General features: G+C 33.0%; 1 protein-coding gene across 6 annotated transcripts; it reads left to right on the forward strand.

Annotated features, from left to right (window-relative positions):
• The first annotated feature begins 1,237 nt into the window (after positions 1–1,237).
• On the forward strand, positions 1,238–16,719 carry LOC112010924 (TMV resistance protein N). Of its 6 annotated transcripts, none has more exons than XM_065769317.1 (8): positions 1,238–1,560; positions 2,537–2,708; positions 10,129–10,659; positions 10,976–11,527; positions 11,778–12,867; positions 12,995–13,270; positions 13,384–15,335; positions 15,858–16,719. In XM_065769317.1, exons 3-7 carry the CDS (start codon positions 10,148–10,150, stop codon positions 15,307–15,309), a joined length of 4,356 nt encoding a protein of 1,451 aa, XP_065625389.1. In that variant the 5' UTR covers positions 1,238–1,560; positions 2,537–2,708; positions 10,129–10,147; the 3' UTR covers positions 15,310–15,335; positions 15,858–16,719. The 6 variants fall into 6 exon arrangements, with proteins under 6 accessions (XP_065625389.1, XP_065625390.1, XP_065625387.1 ...); XM_065769318.1 differs by lacking the exon at positions 15,858–16,719 and adding an exon at positions 15,747–15,851; XM_065769315.1 differs by lacking the exon at positions 15,858–16,719 and adding an exon at positions 15,503–15,701.
• Positions 16,720–20,424: the final 3,705 nt, after the last annotated feature.

Consider the following 20,424-nt stretch of genomic DNA (forward strand, 5'->3'; position numbering starts at 1 on the left):
ACAAGGGGAGTCATCTTCGTTATTATCATTATTGTTATGGTAATTTTGGCTTCCTTTTCTCTTCCCATGGGGGCGATCACAACTCACACAAAGAAAGTTCATGTGATGTTATAGATGAAGTAATTATGGCACGATATTTTGGTCTTTAAAAATCGACCAGTGGTCCCTTTTTTTTCTTTTTTTTTTCATAAACATCGACCAGTGGTCTTAGTAAACGTTTTGTAACACACGTCTTCATGTCAAAAGCAATACGAAAAGCGTATAAATATAATATTAATATATGGGCAGGTGAGGCAAAGATTTCAATCACCTCAAAAAGTGATTTGAACCCAACATTAAGAAAAGATTTTGTAATTGTTCAATAGCTGAATAATTGAGCTTTCTGTGAGTTGGAGTAATGGTCATCAAATTCCCAAGTACTTATCCTAAACAAATAAAAAGCTTCCACTCTAGCAAGTAAAAAAGTTGTTAAAAAAGCAAAACAAAGCGTAAACAAAACCTATAAGAGCATCCACATGAGTGGAGTAATAAATTTAGCAATATGACTCTATAAAAAGTTACTTTATTTATTTTATCTTTTCACTTTATAATATACCAAACATTAATGAATCTATATTTTTAGTTATTTGATTAAAATAATATAAAAAAATTCATTAAAAAGTAATGTGAACATAACTAAAAAAGATTTTATATTAAAAAATAGTATGAACACAACAATTTAATAATATATATATATTTTTTTTACATATGAGTTACAGTGCACAATCAAAAGTACTTGTGCACTGTAGCTGTGAAGCCAAAAAAATTATAGTTTTGACTCCACCAATATAGTATGTGTTTGGATAACACTAAAAGTTGCGGCTGCGTTTTTTATTTCACGTTTTGGAACTTTTTTTTTTAACGCATGAACAGTAAAATCACTATGATACAATTATCACTATTCACGCATTGTAGCACACTGTTTATACACTGTAGCAGTACTGTTTATGCATTAAAAAATATTAAAAATAGGTCCATGGTATTATTTACACATTTAAAAATTATTTTACTACAGTGTTTTCAGCAACAATCAGTTTTCAGTAACAAACTTCTTGCTAGTTACCACTCACGTGGAACGTGCTCAAGTAATCAAGTAAAGGCAATTCCAATCACAGATACTTCCAACAAAAGTCTCCAACTTTATATATCCGGAAATTTCTTAGATAGTCTGGAGTAAGGATCCCTCCTATCACAATAGTTTTCCTTTTCCCTGTTACAAGTGCATGCTTCTTTCCGCTCTGAGCTGAGTGGGTCTCACCACATGCTAGTGGGAGGAAACATACAACCTATTTTATTCTTAGACTGAGCATGTGAGAGGAGAGAGGGTGGTCCTGGAATACCAAGCAATTCTCTATATACATGTGCTTATAGTTTTCCTCCTCAATTATTGTCTCTTTTTTTTTTTTTTTTTTACTTCTCAAACTGAGCGTTACTGAGCATAAGGAAAGATTTTTTTAAAACCACCAATCGTTCAAGCCTACTCGTCTTCTGGACCTTGATAACGTGATCCGCATCCTCAAGGTCCTCTCTCTTCTCTTACATATGCAATGCTTTAATTTTGTTTTTTAGAATTGATATTTAGTTTGTGTTTCAATTTCTGTTTGGATGATGAGAAAGCAGAGGGAAAGGAGGGAAAGGGAAGGAACATAAAGATTTTTTTTACTGAGTTTTGTGTTTCACTTTTGCTTTATAGTGTCTGAATTTCTCCCCTTATACCAAATGTGGTTGTTAAATAACCAATGTTTTTCCCTTATTACTATTATGTGAAAAATTAACTTTAAGCACGTTCAGGAATAGTTGTGAATCTGATAATAATTTGTATACTTTTGGCAAAAACCAAATGGAAACATCATTTTAATTGACAAGGCTAAGTGTTTTTCCTGGATATAGGATTAAGAGGATTGATGCTTCAAAAATCATTAAAAACATAGAGGATACTTTTGTAATGATTTAATGTTAAATTCAGCCAAAATAATTATAGTACCCAATTTCCCTACCAACCCTCACTTGGGAGATTTTTTTTGCTCTAGGTTGTTTTTACTAACAATTTCGTTATGTGGCTGAAAAGCAAACTAATTACTTAAGTAACATCTTGAGTCTTATGGTCTGTTTGGATTGAAGGGAGAGAGAGGGAGAGTAAAGTAGAGTTGGCCGGATATTAGGCTAATTTCCGGCCAACTCTACTTTATTCCCTATCAATCCAAACAGACCATTAGAGACTCGAGCTCATTGAAAGACTCAAGTTCTAAGACTTGGCAAAAATTGACATGGATAAAAAAATCCACTTGGAACTTGCATCTCCAAGACACGAGTTCCTTAAAGAAATTTGAGTGAATTCTCACTGTCACTCTTCTCTCTCTGTCTCTAACTCTGCCTCTCTCTTTTCCATCTCTCTTTCACTGCATCTCTCGTGTGATTTGCATTCTTTATTCTGCTTTTGTTTTAGGCAATTGATTCTTTTGATCTATTCATATATGCTTTGATTTTGTTTTGTTAGGTTTTTCACTGAACATATTTTGGTCCGCTCAAGGTTAGATTTTGTCAATTGGATTCCAATAACGGTAACAGTGTTAGCAGAGAAGAGCAAGAAGAGGCGTTGGTGGCTCTGATCAAACATCACACCGACGAAGTTCAACATCTCAAACTTCATCTCTTATTACATATCTCAGGTTCTGTCATTTTTATTTTATTTTTTTTATCTTTTTGTTTTTTTAGTAATAAAAATATTTTTTTATGAGAGATAATTATAACATGTTACTAACCTCGCAGTTCGAACCCTTTCCCCCTTTAGACCCCCAAGCACTTTGTGCATGGGGAGGTGCCAATTCAACTACAAGGCCTTTGGCATAATAAAAATACCATTCATTCTTTCAATCCCATTTTCATTTTCATTTCCTAATAATATTTGTGGTTTCTGTGAATGTTTTCTCATTGATGTGGCTATGATACTGTTAATGTAGATCAATTATGTTGTTCTTCCCCATTTCCTCTAAGTGTAAGATTATGTAATTTTCAGGAATAAGTAATTATCAGTATTTTGATAGTTAATTGTTTAACTTTAGAAATAGTAAATAATTAGATTTAGAATTTGTATACCTGAAATCAAACTAAATGTTTCTGCACAATGCATGTGGTATTAATTTTTTTTTTCATTGGTAAAATTCTGCAGTAACTTCTTTTGATGTATGTTATACAATGCTTGAATGTATGTGGGGTTAGAACTTAGCAGGTTGTGCATATCCCTCTTTATTTTTGGGTCCTTTTCTCCTTTGCTTTTCTTTTTCATTCTTATTTCCTTGGCTTATGCCTTGTAAGTCTGCAACCAATTTTATCTTGAGCACTGGGTCACAACATCCCAGCAGGTTTAATTTAGAATGTCCATGCTATCTCTAGTGAGAGTTTGGATGAAAACAATTTTTATAATATACTAGCCTCATCACACGCGCTCCATATGTGCGATGAGGCTATTTATTTATCTATTTTGAGTTTAATGTAATTTTTCAATTTAAATTTGTCTATTGTTAGTGAGGTTACACATAAAGGGGTTTTACAAAAAATAAAATTTAGGATTTTGAAAATGAGTAAACTACTAGGTTTAGTGTGCCCTAGTTTTTAGGAAACAATGTATCAAATGTGTGTGGGATATATTTAAATAGAGAGTATGTGCTTATTTTTAGGAAAAAAGTTTCTCCAGTAATTTTTTGTTTTTTAATTTTGTTGAATTACAATTTTAACCCTATTTTTTTATTTTAACCATATTTTTTGAAGGTATAACTAACTTTCTGAATTCATTTAATATAGAGTTATAATTTATGATGTGCGTTTTTTTTTTTTTTTTTAATTTTATAATTTCTCATAAAGTCAACAATGTTCTAATTTTTTTTTATGCTATTCACCATCACACCCTTAGGTATATATAGAGTTATAATTTATGATGTGCGTTTTTTTTTTTTTTTTTAATTTTATAATTTCTCATAAAGTCAACAATGTTCTAATTTTTTTTTATGCTATTCACCATCACACCCTTAGGTATTTGTGTGATTTGGAAACTCATTAACCTCGAATTAGGATGAATAAAAAATAATGACCTTCAGAAGAAAAAAAGAAAAAGAAAAGAAGAGAGTGCGTGCTCAGAGGCTAGTTAAATTAATGATTAAAGTACAATTTTGACACTTTAATGTTGAGTTATTTTTTACTATTTAGGTTTAAAAATGTCCTAACATCCCCCATTAACTTTTGGGTGGTTGCCTTGACACCCGTAAACTTTTATTTTGGTCAATTTAGTACCTAAACTTTACTTATGTGTCAAATACTTCCATTAGTTTTGTTTAATAAACTAATGTTCTAATCACGTGTGGAAAACATTTTTTTATTATTATAAAAAACGAAGTGTTTGTAGGTTTAGTTTAGAGAGAGAAACCTAGGAGAGAAAGAGGACTGGATTTTTTTTCATAATAACACCAATATTAAAACAATTTTGTTACTTAGCATCGTTTCTAAACTATTTAGCAAACTAACATCTCGAGAGTTAGAGACTCGAGATTACTATAGCAAATCGAGTATCACAGGCTCGATTTTAATGAAAATTCTCCTGGAACTCGAGTTTTTTAAAACTTGAGTTCCACAAAAGAAAAACCAAAAAGCTGAGATACCCTTCTTCTTCCCTCTTCTACCCCTTTGAAAAAATCCACGACAACCCCACTAAAAAATAAATCCGCGACAACCAAAGAGACAACAAAAACAAAAACACAAACACAAACACAAACAAGGATCAAAGCAGAAATCACACGAAGGGCGACCAGCAAACCCAACAAACGGTGAACGATGAACTCAATTGGCGACTAGTGAACCTAGAGGCGAATCCAAGCAACAAAACCCACGAACTCAAGCAGCGAACCCACGAACCCAGGCGGCGAACTCACAACCCAAGAGGTGAAACCCACGAACTCAAGCTCGGATTGAACCCACGACTCAGGCGAAGGTCGTTTTCTCTTCTGTTTCTCTCTTTTTTATTTGTGTAGAGCAGGAACTTGAGTGTATAATACTCGAGTTCCACCGGAAATCGTTTTCCATGGACTCGAGTTCCAATGGAAATTGTTTCTAATACACTCAAGTTGCTACAGTGAACTCATATTAGCCTCGAGATGTTAGTTTCATAAATAATTTGGAAACTATGCTAACTAACAAAATTGTTTGAAAATTGTGATTATTTTGAAAAAAAATCCAAAGAGGACTAGAGGAGCAAGCTAGGTGAACCTACTAGAACCACACCCCAAATTCCTTAGCTTATTCAGGTCTCTATATTTGTCTCTCTCTTTTTGTTTTATTTTCAGGCTCACGCCCAGAAGTTTTAACCAAGAGAGGAAGGACTTTACCACACCCAGTGGATGGCGTTCATAAAATTTAAAAATCCTAAAAAGGTAGAAAAAAGTACATATATTAAAAGTCAGCATAAAACAACAGTTTGAAACAATTTTGAATGGTGGAACTAGCAAAAGGTTCTTTTTTAATCTTGCTAATTTGACAAAGAATCTGTAGAAAGAAACAGTTGGAAAAAAAAAGTTTTACTTTGATTTCTCTCTCCTGCACGAAAGGGAGAAAACTGAACCAGATCCGGCAGAACCATGAACTTGGCGGCTGTAGTGGAACCCCAAACGCCGGCTTCGGTGGGCCTAGGAATGAAGTGGTCTAGTTCATTTGATCCTCTCTCCTAGGTTTTCTCTCTCAAAACTGAACCTGCTAATATTGCTTTCATCCACACTGTAGACATTTATTTATTAAATGGAACTAACGGAAGTAGCAATTTGATGCATCAATAAAGTTTAAGTACTAAATGACCGAAATAAAAGTTTAGGAGGGTGTCAAGACAACTACTCCAAAGTTCAAGGGGTGTTAGGACATTTCTTCCGATTTTGGTTTCATTTGACGATATTTCTCTCATCCATGTCTCCAATAAACTTAGATGTATCTAATGTACACCCAATCCTTTTAATCATTGATGTTTGGGGTGAGTTTGAGACGATGGTATGGCTTAACCCATCTAATGGAGCAGCTGTAGCACTCTTAGATAAGTTTTTTATTTTTTATATGAAACTCTTAGAAAAGCATTAAGATAGAAAGGTGTATTAAGATAAATATAAGTATATAACTCACTACAACTTTGCAAACCAAATTTGAGTACATCCCAAAGGGATTAACATATTCACAGCTATCCAAAACCATGATTAGTCAATTAACTTCTGACAAATAAATAATACTTAAAAATGATTGTGATCACCAGATTAAGAAAATAAAATTATTTTAAAAAATCAAAACATGCTCTAGATAATTTCTAGTGAAAATCTGTTATACCAAGATAGTGGTAGTGTTATACTTGTTTAGAAAATCCAAAATCCAAAACAACGTTGTGTCTGTATTTCAATTGATTGTCTAATTATAAGCGCTTTTCCCTACCCAATCCATTGAATCTGACTCTTGCAATTCTACATTGAACTCATCTCTTAAGCAGAAAAGAGAAAATTGAAAAGTTATCAATTGAATCTATCTAAAACATTTAAAATAATAAAGGTATTCTAGTTGTTTGACTAATTTAAAACATTATGCCATTGTTTGGAATACAGTGTGGAGAAGTTAATGTAGAAGGCTAAATATAAAACTACTCTAATAAAGCACCACATGGCACAACCATAAACTCTTCCACATGAGGTCTCTATAATTCTTGACTCCTCAAACAGTGTAACAATTGAGTTTTTGTGAATTTATTATTTTTGATAAAAATTAGGGTTTTTTTTTTTTTTTTTACTTTAAAATGTCTTTGTGGTAGAAGTTTAAGTAGGCTTTTTTCTATCGAGGAGATAAACAGCTTGGGGAGCTCTCTTAAGTAATTAATATAACATATAGAAACACACTTTAACCCAAAAGGCCTAAGCCCCAATGGGTATGTGCTCAATTATGTTATATTAACCACTCATTCTTTTTCATCTTTATTCAATGTGGGACTTCACTCACACGTGTAACAATCTCCCCCTCACGTGTGAGTCTCTACCACTCTATGGGCTTCAAGACTTCTCTGTGGGCTATGAATAAGTCCTACTCGCTCCCCTTTGCCTAATGGGCTTTTCACTTCATCGACGCGTCATCCATGGGTCTCTCGTACGCCATCCATGGGAACCACGTGTCAACCCCACACGCACATCCATGGGAAACCCCGCACGACCATGTCCATGGGAACCTCGCATCACACCATTATTTATCACCATTAGCAACATTCATTTGTTGGGCTTTTTTTCTTTTTTCTTCTCCAGGATTTTTGTGTGTGGGCCGTCTAGGCTTTCTCTGTCCCCACTGCGTAGGGACCATGAACACCTCACCACCTTCGCCGCACACCACCATGGGCTCTAATACCACTTGTTGAGGAGATAAACAGCTTGGGGAGCTTTCTTAAGTAATTAATATAACATATAGAAACGCACTTTAACCCAAAAGGCCTAAGCCCCAATGGGTATGTGCTCAATTATGTTATATTAACTACTCATTCTTTTTCATCTTTATTCAATGTGGGACTTCACTCACACGTGTAACCCAACATTTTCCAACGTGGCCAAATAGACTTAATTATAGGATTTAACTTTCTCTTAACTTTTGCTTTTATATACAGTATATGATATTGATTAAAATTTAAGGTTCAAAAGCAAATAAAATAAGATAAAAATAAGGGTAAATAAATAAATATAGAAGCAAAAAGTATAATTCAAGAGGAAAAAGATACAAAACCTATTGTTTACCTTTCAAAAGTTTTATGAGTTTAACTTAAAATTATTTAAGTTGTGACATTTTTTTTCATAAAATGTATAAATAATAAAATTTAGAAATAATTATATAATAAACTTTAAAAAATGATATTTTTTTTTAAAAAGGTTTAGACGCACAAATGGTTATTATATGGTTTAAAATTGTAATAATTTAATCATTTTATGAGTCTAACAAAAACTTATATAAATTATTAAATTGTACTTGAGGCTTATTGAATTATCAAAAATCTTAAACAAGAATTATAAGTGGAATTTTGAATATGAAAAAAATATAACAAAACTTATTTAGCTATAAAACAATCTAGCGAATAAATACAATATAATAGATATACTATATTTTTATGGGTTCCTAAATATTAAAATATTGCTTTATATTCACATGAGTGGCATTTTTTTAAAACAAGTTGGCCTCCAGTATTTTGTATATATAGATACACACACACATTATAATGTATTTGTTGTGCTTGTCCATAAGCTTGTATAAATCTACATATGTTTGTGAGTATATAAAAACGTATGTTTGATAGTTATAAATTTCACCCTCATGAACTTAAGTCAGAATATGAAATAGTTTTATGAGAAAAATTCCTTATATTACAAAAATTATGCAGACCATTCCTTATAAAGACAAAGTTTGGGTACAAACTTTTGTAGCTTAAGACTATAGATCCCACTTAAAAAATTAACATAGCTATATATTTTTTTTAATCTAATCGTTGAATTGCATATTCTTTATATTCTTAACACACATGCCAAATTTCCTGCAAATTGGATGTTATTTACTATTTGATCCATAAACTTTTTTTATATATAATTTTAAACTACAAAATTTGAAATTTAAAAATATGATTGATGACAACTATTGATCTTTAATCTTCTTGAAATTTCGCATATATGGAAGATATAAGAAGGAAATATAATTAAATGGTGGATTTGTCAAATTCACACCCAATAAAAAAAAATACCCAATAAAAAGATATTAAGTGAAGTTATAGCTTTAAGCTATAATAAACTTTGTCTTCCTTTTAAAAGCCTCTGTATTATAGAAAAAACAATATAAATTGGAATTTTTGTCAGGTCACACACACTCACATGACTATGTCTGTTTCCAGTTTCCTCTATTTGAAAACGTGTCAAGTTATGTAATCTCTCACAACATTAGAATCCACACATGCATGTGTTTCTCACATGTTTGAAAATTGTTGCCCCATCACATAATCTTTGGCAAAACTTAAATATTTACAAAACTGTGGGAAACACGGATCAATAGCCAGTATAAGTTGTGGGTTTCAGTTAGCTCAATTGATAAAATCTCTGATAGTTGTATAAGAGATCTGGAATTCAATCACTGCCTACACTAAAACTGATTGGTGTTTTGGTCTAATAATAAAAAGCTATTATCATGAGTGGTCGCCATAAGTTGAAATTCGAAAAAAAAAAAAAAAAAAAAAACAGCTAGTATAAGTTTAGAAGTAAGATGATATTTTGTTTTTTATTTTAGTAATTTTTAGAGATTTTTAGTGACGAAATCATTAAAAGCCTTAAAAAAAAGGGTCATAATTTTAATATTTTTTTATGAGTATATGTGCGAGGAAATAAAAAAAAGCTCAATTACACGATCCAAACGGAAACCAATTCTGGATTTTGCATGAGAACAGAACCACAGACTTTGGTTAAAGTTGTCACAGTTCTCTATTTTACGTGAGAACAGAACCACAAGTTCTCTCTTTTCCTCAATGCTAACATAGTTTTCCTGCTCAACATACAATCTCTCTTTTATTTCCCCTTTTCCTCAAGACCAGTCATTTGAACCTCTTCATCACCTCGACCTTGACAAAGTGATCCGCCTCCTCAAGGTCCTCTCTTCTCTTATGCAATGCTTTGTGTGAATTCTCTGGTTTTTTTTCCTCTTATTAAATTTATATTTAGTTTGAGTTCAATTTCCATTCCAATGATGAGAAAATTGATGGAAAATGGGCGGAACGTAAAAAAATTTTCTGCTTTTTTATCTGAATTTTTTTCATCTCTGTATGCTAGCAATTGTGATTGTCAAATAAAAAAGGTTTTTCTTTTAATACTATTATAATGTGACAAGCCAAGTTTGTTGGAATATTAGGGAATAGTTTTAAATATGATATAATTTGTATTGTTTTAGGTTTAGCAAAACAAAATGGATGCATCTTTGAAATGAAAAATCCTCACCAATTTGTTCTCTTCTTCTCTAATTTTTTTTTTCCCTATTTTAATTGATTTCTTTTTGTCTTTACCGTGGTTCAAGATCTGCCAGTATATTTCCAATGGCTTCCATGAGCACTAAAAAAGCCTCATCTTCATCATCATTTTCTTCTTCAACACCACAATGGAAATATGATGTCTTTCTTAGTTTCAGAGATGAGGACACCCTCAATAGTTTTACAAACCCTCTATATGATGCTTTGGAAAGAAGGGGCATTGTCACCTTTAGAGACAAGGAAAAACTTGAGACAGGAAAATCTATTTCATCAAATCTCTTAAAAGCAATAGAAGAATCAAGATTTGCAATTGTCATTCTCTCAAGAAACTATGCATCTTCTTCATCATGTTTGGATGAACTTACAAAAATCATTGGATGCATGAAAGATATAGGAACAATAGTTTTGCCAATTTTTCATGGTGTCGATCCATCTAATGTACGGAAACAATTGGGAAATTTTGCTCCAGCCTTTGCAAAGCATGAAGAAATTTTCAAGGACTGCATAGAGAAGGTGCAAACATGGAAAATTTCCATGAGAGAAGTAGCCAGTCTTAAAGGGTGGCATTTACAGGATAGGTAATCCAATTTGACATATTTCTTTCTTTTAAATATTCAAATAACACGCCTCTCAGATATAAATAATAATAATAATAACACTCCTCTCATACATTATATATAGCCTTGTTTTGAACCTTAACCCACATAAGTGTTTGTAGTTTGTTTAATAGTGTTGAGCCAATTAATTTTCAATCAACATAGTAGGACACTAGATTTTTTTTTTTTTTTTGGGGTCCTATTTAATGCCTACCATGACCTCTCTTAGACCTTGTAGGTATGACCTGAATTTAATGCCGGTGTAAACTCACCACATACTGTTCTCTCTTTATTGCAGCCCTGAGCCAAAAATTATCCTAGACATTGTGAGAGAAGTATGGTATAAATTGAGTCATGAAGTCTCAAGTGAAGATCTAGGAAGAATAAATTCAGAGGCTTTATGGTCAAATGATGTCTTTCTCTGTTTTAGAGGTGAGGACACCCGCAACAGTTTCATTGGCCAACTACATGCGGCCTTGAAAAAGAAGGGTGTTGTAACCTTTAGAGATGATGAAAATCTTGAGAGAGGAAAATCCATATTAGAAGAGCTCTTTAAAGCAATAGAAAAATCAAGGTTTGCAATTGTCATCCTCTCAAAAAACTTTGCAACTTCTACTTGGTGCTTGGAGGAACTTGCAAAGATCATTGAATGTATGAAAGAGAAAGGAATGACAGTTCTGCCAACTTTTTACAATGTTGATCCATCTAATGTACGGAAACAAACAGGATTCTTTGCTCAAGCCTTTATTGAACATGAAGAACGATTTAAAGAGAACAAAGAGAAGGTGCAAACGTGGAGAGATGCATTGAGAGAAGTGGCCAATCTATTCGGGTGGTATGTACAAAATAGGTAATTGATAATCAGTTTGACATATTTCTTTGTTTTAAACATTCAAAAAACATATTTCTTATCTTTGGCCTTGTTTTGAACCTTAATCAAACCTACATAAACGTACATAGTTCTTTCAATTTTGTCTTGAGCCAATTAATTTACAATTTTCTGTTTCATTCAATAGAATAGAACCCTGAATTTCTACTTTTTCTTGGACCTATTTATTGGCAGTTTAAACTAACAACATGTTATTGTCTCTTCATTGTAGGCCCGACTTATACATTGTCCAAAACATTGTGGAAGAGTTGTGGCATAAGTTGAGAAATTCATTCTTAGAAGATACCAAGGACCTCGTAGGAATAATTTCTCGATGGGAGAGACTCATGTTAGCTTTGGCTATAGGCTCAAACGATGTTCGCATCATAGGGGTTTGGGGGATGGGGGGAATTGGAAAAACAACTCTAGCAAGAGTTGTTTTTCGTATGGTTTCTAATAAATTTGAAGCTTGTTGCTTTCTTGATAATGTTAGGGAAGTTTATGAGAAAGGTGCTTTAGTTCAGTTACAACAACAACTTATTACTCAAATTTTGGATGAAAGTATGAGTATACAAGATGTTGATATTGGAGTTCTCACGCTCAAGACTAAGTTACGACACAAAAAGATTCTTATTGTTCTTGATGATATTAATCAATTAGACCAACTTGATAAATTAGTTGGGAAGCATGGTTGGCTTGGTCCAGGTAGTAGAGTTATCATAACAACAAGAGATGTGCATTTGCTAAAGTGCCATAAAGTAGATAAAATATATGAGATTGAAAGATTGAATTATGATGAAGCTTTTCAACTTTTTAATTTGAAAGCTTTTGGAAAAAAGAATCCTACTGAAGATTATCTAGAGCTATCCCAAGCCTTTGTACATTATGCTAGTGGCCTTCCTTTAGCCATTGAAGTTTTGGGTTCCCTTTTGTTAAATAAAGGTATATGTGAATGGAAAAGTGCATTAGATAGGCTCAAAGAAAACCCTCATAGAGAAATCCTTGATGTACTTCGAATAAGCTTTGATGGACTAGAAAAAACCGAGAAGGAAATTTTCCTATATATTGCGTGTTTCTTTAATCACAAGAATCAAGAAAGTGTCATACAAATACTAGATTGTCTTGATCTTTGCCCTGAAATTGGATTACGGATTCTTATTGATAAATCTCTCATAAAATTGCATTACCAACAATTGTGGATGCTTGATTTAATACAAGAAATGGGTCGGTATATAGTTCGGCAAGAGTCCCCTAATGACCTTGGGAAGCGTAGTAGATTATGGCTGTATCAAGATATTGACCATGTGCTGACAAAAAATATGGTATGATGTTATATTTAAATAACATGAGCAAATACTTTATTATTTTTGTTGCTTTAAAAAAACATTTTAAATTATAATAGTTCTATGCTTTTTTACTTACACTAATCCCTTTTTCCTAATTGTTTAGGGAACAAGTGCGATTCAAAGCATAGTATTGGAGTTGTTTAACCCCAAATTGGCATATTGGCATCCTGAATCCTTTACAAGGTTGTACCGTCTAAAAGTGCTCCAAATTCATGGTGTTCAACTAATGCATGATCCCAAACATCTTCCTAATAGCATAAGGTTTCTTGATTGGAGTTGGTACCCTTCAAAATCTTTGCCATCAAATTTCCAATCAAATGAGCTTGTTAAACTTTGCTTGAATTGCAGCTACATTGAACGACTTTGGGAAGGAACAAAGGTAATTTAAGAACCCTTATACAACTTGTTTTATTATTTTATTTTTTAAAGTTTCACTAAATTGTAAGACTCTGCAGAAGCTAATTTTTAAATTTTTTTTTCTTGCTTTTGCAGTCTTTTGGGAGGTTGAAATTCATTGAATTAAAAAATTCTCTTAAACTTATTGAAACCCCAGACTTCAGTGAAGTCCCAGTTCTTCAGAAATTGGATCTTGAAGATTGTAGAAACTTATGTAAGATTCATCCATCAATAAGTTTTCTTAAAAGGCTTACTCGTCTTAATCTAAAAGGTTACAAAAATCTCAAAAATCTTCCAAAAAAGTTTGCAATGGAGTCTCTTGAGATTCTTATTTTTTCTGGTTGCTCAAAGGTGAAAAAAATTCCGAAGTTTGGGGAAAACATGAAACGTGTATTAGAGCTTTATTTGGATAGCACTGGTATTACATACCTACCCACATCAATTGGGAATTTAACACGTCTTGCTTCATTAAGTGTAAGAGATTGCAAAAATCTTATGTTTCTTCCTTGCACTTTTTTTAATATGAAGTCACTTGAAAATCTCGAATTTTCCGGATGCACAAAGCTTAGCAAACTATTAGAGAACTTGGGGACATCTAAAAGTGGAGAGAAGCTTCATGTGAGTAGAACATCTACAAGACTTATACGTTCTTCCAATGCTCTATTAGAAAATCTTAGAAAAAGATTTTTGGGTGGATTTAAGTCAAGAATTCCTGATCGCTTGGTATTGACTTCTCAATCGGGATTGTGTTTTTTGAACTATTTGGATCTAAGTTATTGCAATCTAAATGCAATCCCCAATGGTATTAGTAGCTTATTCTCTTTAAAATATTTAGATCTAAGTGGAAATAATTTTGGTTGTCTTCCGGAAAGCATTGCTCATCTATCCTTTCTGATATATTTGCACGTGGAGAATTGCACAAGACTTCTATTGTTGCCAAAGCTTCCATTAAATATTGGTTACATTAATGCATATGGTTGTACCTCTTTGGAAACTATTCTAGATATATTGCAACCAAATTCTTCAATTGAGCGAAGACTCTATCTCTCTGATTGTAGTAAACTAGTTGACAATCAAGACTTCATTGACATGTTCTTTGCAGTGATAAAAAAGCACCTTATGTTCATTCCGAACAAAACTTCTGTTAGCATTAGGGTCCCTGGTGTGGATGGCAGTCCCATCAGGGACCTACACCTTCAAGCCTATTTCTCTCACTCTCTCTTTGTCTTCCTTGACTCGTTAAGGTCTAACAGTCATGCCTTAAGGTCTTCTCAATATCTTATGTCTTATATGCTAAATGCATATGACATTGTTATTCCCGGAACTGAAATTCCAGACTGGTTTAGCCATCAAAGTATAGGGGCTGAAGTGAATATACAAGAATCTTATTCGAAATTGTGTAATGAGTGGATGGGGATTGCTGTTTGTGTTGTATTTTGTTCTCATCACAATCGTGATCCACTTTTCTGTTGGTTGACAGCCAATGGAAAACGTATGTCTTCTGCACCAGCCATTGGCAATATTGTTGTTTTATCAGATCATATTTGGCTACTTTATTTGCTTCCTCAATTCTACCCCGAGAAAGAGAGAAAATCATTGTGGGAATGTGATGTGAATGGATTTAGTCAGATTAGCATTTATTTTGGAACTAGCCCAGACTTGGAGGTGAAGAAATGCGGGCTGCGTATGGTATACAAGAATGACATTGAGGATCTCAACCGAGCTATGGCTCGAAGTAGAAACAACAACATCATTCATCATAAGGGCTTGGATGTTCTCCCTCAAAATTTCAACAATTTGGCGGTGGTAGCAGAAGGTAACAAAGCCAAGGAAACCCGTGATGATTGTGATGGAATTGGACCCAGTGGAGAAGGAAGCTCTGATGACCTACCACACCTACAAAGGATTGAAACACTCACAAAATTTATGGCCCATGGTGAATCTGATTGTGAGGAGTACTTGGAATGTGCTGAGGAGCGTGATGATTGGCAGGAATCTAGTGAAAGTGACCTGGAAGGTTGAAGGAATGTGAAGGGTTCAAAAACTTTGTAAGTCAACGAATTCAAATTAGTTCCTAAATTTTCTCTTGATTACTTGTATGTCATTGTTTTTGTACTTAATCCTAGTTTTGTTCATTGCTGCATTATCTTTTTTGCTTTCCTTTAGCATATACTTTTGTTTGATTTAATTTATTCTAAATGGTATATATTGCTAGCTGCAGGTTAGCTTTGTTATTGGCACTTATTCCAACAACAGCATCGTTGAAGATTGTTGAACTTCTCTCTTTTGTTTTTTTGTTTTTTTTTTCTTTTTAATCAACTTTTTTTTTCTCATGATTACTTGTAACTCATTGTTTTTCCTTCATAATTAAAGTTTTTTTGGAAGTGGACTTATCTTTTTTCCTTTCTTTTAGATTCATTTACCTAATTAATTATAACTCCAAAATATAATTTTGCCAGCTGTGCTTTAGCTTCATTATTGGCACTTATTCCAACTCAGTCATGCGAGTGGAAGAACAAAGATGAATCTAGAAAAGGCAAACCCATCACTTGACCCGCTGTGTCTTTCAGATGCAGGGTTCAAAAGCTGAGATGGATGTAGCATACTACAGTCTGAAGCTGAATTGCAAACAGATAATGTTATGGATGAAGTTAAATTGGCAAACGTGGTCGATAATATCCATGATAGAAGACTGGAAGTATGTGAGTTTTCCTTCAAGACCTTCAGGATTTTATTTAAGAAACAAATGTAGGAGTTCAAAACAATATTTGGAAACATAATTGTTTTGCAACATATAGAATATAGAGGGCAAAAAAGGGTTGAAACTTGATAGGTACTCATTAACCAATGGTACCTCCCTGTTGATCAAATAATATGGTTTATTCTTGCGTTCTTCTGCTGAAGTTATGGTGATTCAATCATTTTGGGCTCAAGCCACAATTGCAATCAGGAGGATCACAACAGAGAGAAGCAATGCTGATCTAACTTTTTCCTCCATCTGCTACTTGTTTCCTTCTGTGGGATTGTTCCTCTTAGGAGGTTGAAATAGCTCGTTCACTAGAGCCAAAAATTTCTCAATGAGCTCTATACCTGTTGCTCTTGGGGCATCCAAAATCCACATCAATATGCGTGAATTAATAGATTCATGAAAATTAATAGATGCAATGTGAGTACTAAGTTCGTTGGTTTGGTTGGAGTAAAATTAATAGATTCATGTGGCTTACCATACTTTATCTTAATATTTTTAGTTTGATTGTATCCATTCTTTGTTACAACTCATATGCATCCCCGTATGCCCGCTTGATAGTTGATAATTAGGTTGGATTTACTTATCAATAAAAAATAATAATTAGGTTGGATTTAGGTTGATGATTTGTGGTTATATTGTTTGTAGAAGCCTATTTTTCAATAAAAAATTCCAGATTCTGGTTGTGTGTGTGTGTATATGTGTATATGTAAGTACTATTCTTGTTGATTTGGTTGGAGTAAAACTAATAGATTCATGTGGCTTACTATACTTTATCTTAATCTTTTAGTTTGATTGCATCCATTCTTTATCACAATCCATATGCATACCTTATTTGGCTTTCAGTCTATTGACTAGAATGCCCCACATAAAGTAGAGCCGTTGCCTGCTTCATAGTTCAAAACTAGGTTGAATTCAGGTTGATGGTTTAAGGTTATATGCCTGCAGAAGCCTACTTTTTAGTCAAAAATTTATGGATTCTGGTTGTGTATATATTGCTATCTCTCTATCTGTCCCCATTCTAATATATCAATGTCATTGTATATTTTTTTGGGGTGTGGAATTCATGTATGAACATTGAATTTATAGAGAGGGAATTAGAGCAGATGACAGAACAGATCAAATCACTTATTCAGAACCTAAATGCCAACCAGGTAAATACTTTGAGTTCAATGTTTCCACTCCTCGACAAGTTTTTTCTTACAGATGCAAACAATTTATACTGTTAGGTTCTAAAAATTTAGGAATTTATGTATTTAGAACTCTAATGTGTATTATTAGCAAACCATGATCAAAACAGGTTGTTAGTCTTGTTTAGACTTGCTCAAAGTGTGGGCGTTTTATGTAAAGTTAAAATCGAGTGGCTGCAGAAGTATTAGTGACTTTTAGCCTGGCTCAATCGATCGAAAATTAGACTCGATCGATCGAATCTCAGGCAGAATGTTTTTTTTTTTTGCAGAATTTCCAACTCAGCCCAAGCTCATTAAGGATTAGGGTTTCAGATCTACTTCTCCTACTATATAAAGGAAACCCTAAACCATGTTTTTTAGAGCTTTTAAAGAGAGAGAAGAGAGTGCCTCTTTTGTATCTAGGGTTTTGTACCCAAACCTCTCTAAGCCTTTGTTGCTCATATTTGCGTTTTATATGAATCTCTTGTGAGATCTAGAGAAGCTTTCCTTCACATAAACTTAGAGTTTTCAAGGTAGAGATATTATCTAAATCTTGATGATCAACAAGGTTGCTGCTATTGGAGCTTAAAGAAGAACAAGCGAGGGTGCTTGTATCTTGATTGGAGAATCCAAAAAAGAAGGAGTCCGTAGATTCGGAGCTTGCACGTAGTTGTGTCAGTAAGTTCTACTGGTGGGTAGCATTAGGAAGTTAAGCGGGGAGCTTGTAAGTCCTTTTGTATGAACTTTGATTTTTTCAAGATAGTGGATTTAGGTTTACCTTGAAGATAGCTAGGTCAAATCCTCCCCAGGTTTTTACCGTATGGTTTCCTGAATCATTATATTATTGTGTTCTTTATATTTCCGCTGCTTTGCATGATATGATATATTTGTGTTAACCTAGATTTGTTTAATTTTGACTAAGTAATCACTTGGCTCAATAACTAGGTTAATCCAATTGTATTTTAAGGAGTCTAAATTTCTATTAAGTGGTATTAGAGCGGGTAACTCTTCTGTTTTAGATCTTTTGATCTAAGAGCTGATCCTTAACTCCTGTTGTCATGGATAATTTGAAGGGTCTTTCTGATCATGTTTCTGCTGATTTTATTTATGCCTGTGATGTTTTGAATTAAAAGGACACTATTGTTTCTGTTGATTTTTTTGATGCTTTTGAAACTCTTCGTAAGGAATTATCTAAATCCTTGAAAATTTCTAAGAAATTCAAGGAAGAGTTAAAATTGACTAATCTTGGAAAAGAGGAATTGCTTGTTAGATCAGATGAATCTAATAAAAAGAATGAATTTTTGAGAAATCAAATTTCCTCTCAAGATAAGAAGATGAAAAACTTGGAACAAAAGTTAGTTGAATCTAAAGCTAAAATTAAAAATTTGACTAGTACCAAGCCTGCTGATGATAACAGAAGTGTTTCTGTTTCTCTTAAACCTAAAATTGAGAAAGTTTATATCCCTCCTTTCAAGAGGAATAATAAAGAAAATGCTTATTTTGCTAGGTTAGACAAAGGTAAAAGTTCTGATGTAGACGCTGAAGTTTCTGAACCTATTTCTCAACCTACTGTTAGAGAGCATAATAAATCTGTTTTTGTGCCTACCTGTCACCTTTGTGGTGTTGTTGGTCATATTAGACCAAACTGTTCTTTGTTGAGGCAAAAACCAAAATCTGAGACTAGATTTATTGTTAGGAATACTGATTTTCCTAAATTTATTCCTATTTGCCACTTTTATGGTGTCCATGGTCACATTCGTCCTAATTGTCATAAGTTGAAACTTAAGCATTCTGTATCTCAATCTAGGATATGTGATGATATATCTCCTGCCATAAGTCCATATAAATTGTTTCATATTCTTTTGAAAATTTGAGTTTGTTGGCTTGTGAAAGGAATTTGCAAGATTTTAGTCTCTCTCAGAAGATTTGTGTAATTCCTCAAATACACTATACCTCTCATGGATTTTCACCTACAAAGCCGAAAACTTGTGCTATATGGGTGAGAAAAGATTTTCCAAGGTAAGTGTTGCTGACTTGTCCCTGATTCAATTCTTTCAATTGTTTGTGGACATGTCTTGTTTCTATTTTTGGTTGTTTTATTTTTTAAGTTATTTTTTTTATTAAAAAAAATCCAAAAACATTGAAAAATTTCAAAAAGACAAAAATATTTTTTTTGTGTCTTATTTTATTTTTCTTGAGGATTACATGAGTTATGATATCTCTCTCTTGATTTAGAATATGCTTGACATTGTGGAGAAACTTGAATAGCATGTGTTATATAAGTGCTAAGCTATTTCTGATTTTGTGTGAGTATGTACTGGTTTGTACATATACTCAAGGGTTAATTAAGAAATTGATATTTCTTGTTTATGTACCCTCTATAACTTAGTTAAGCATTATCATGCATAGCTTTGCATTGTTCATTTAGCATAATGTGTGTTTTTTGTTTTTGGTCATAAAATTTTTTTAAAACCAAAAAGATTTTTGTGTTTTGTATTACATATCATGGATTTGAAATCAACGTTGGCCATATTATCTTTACATAACAAGTTTATGTACCTTGTTTAGCTTTGATGAGCTTATTTATTACACTTGACTAGTTGAAACTTTGTAGTGCATATTGTGTGGGAAAGATGTTAGTGGTGTTTATCACTTTATCTTAGTCTCGAAGTCACATGTTATTTGACTGTCGGACTTGATCCTTTTGAGAAAGGCATAAATAACCATCTCACCACTGTTCACTAGCCAATCATGAACACCTTAGTGCATATCATAAGATTCAGTGCTCGAGAAAATGTAGCACATGCACAAAAAGAACATAAGATGTAGCCTCGTTTTAATTGCTTAATGTTTAAAATTGGTGTGTACTATTAGGCTTGATACCAAATCAAATAATTAAAATTAGTGTGTATATTATGAGGCAAAATTCAAGAAACTTACATGATTGCAAGCTTATGTTTTAGGAGATGTGGGAGTTATAAGATGTAACTCTTTAAGTGATAGTCCCTTTTAAATTCTATGTGATGAATTTTTTAGACTTTGTGATTGATTGCTATTCACATATCACCTCACATGTATCTCAAGTTTTTACTAGTTGCACACACTACACAAGTTACTTTTTCTTAAACTTGGTACATTATATTGTGTGTGATTTTGTTGTGGTCATCCAAGATTAAAAGCTCCTTGATTTTAATACAAAATGTGTTTATTGTTTGTGCTTTG

This window comes from Quercus suber, unplaced genomic scaffold (assembly GCF_002906115.3).
Source record: "Quercus suber isolate HL8 unplaced genomic scaffold, Cork oak 2.0 scaffold_1113, whole genome shotgun sequence".
Lineage (NCBI taxonomy): Eukaryota > Viridiplantae > Streptophyta > Magnoliopsida > Fagales > Fagaceae > Quercus > Quercus suber.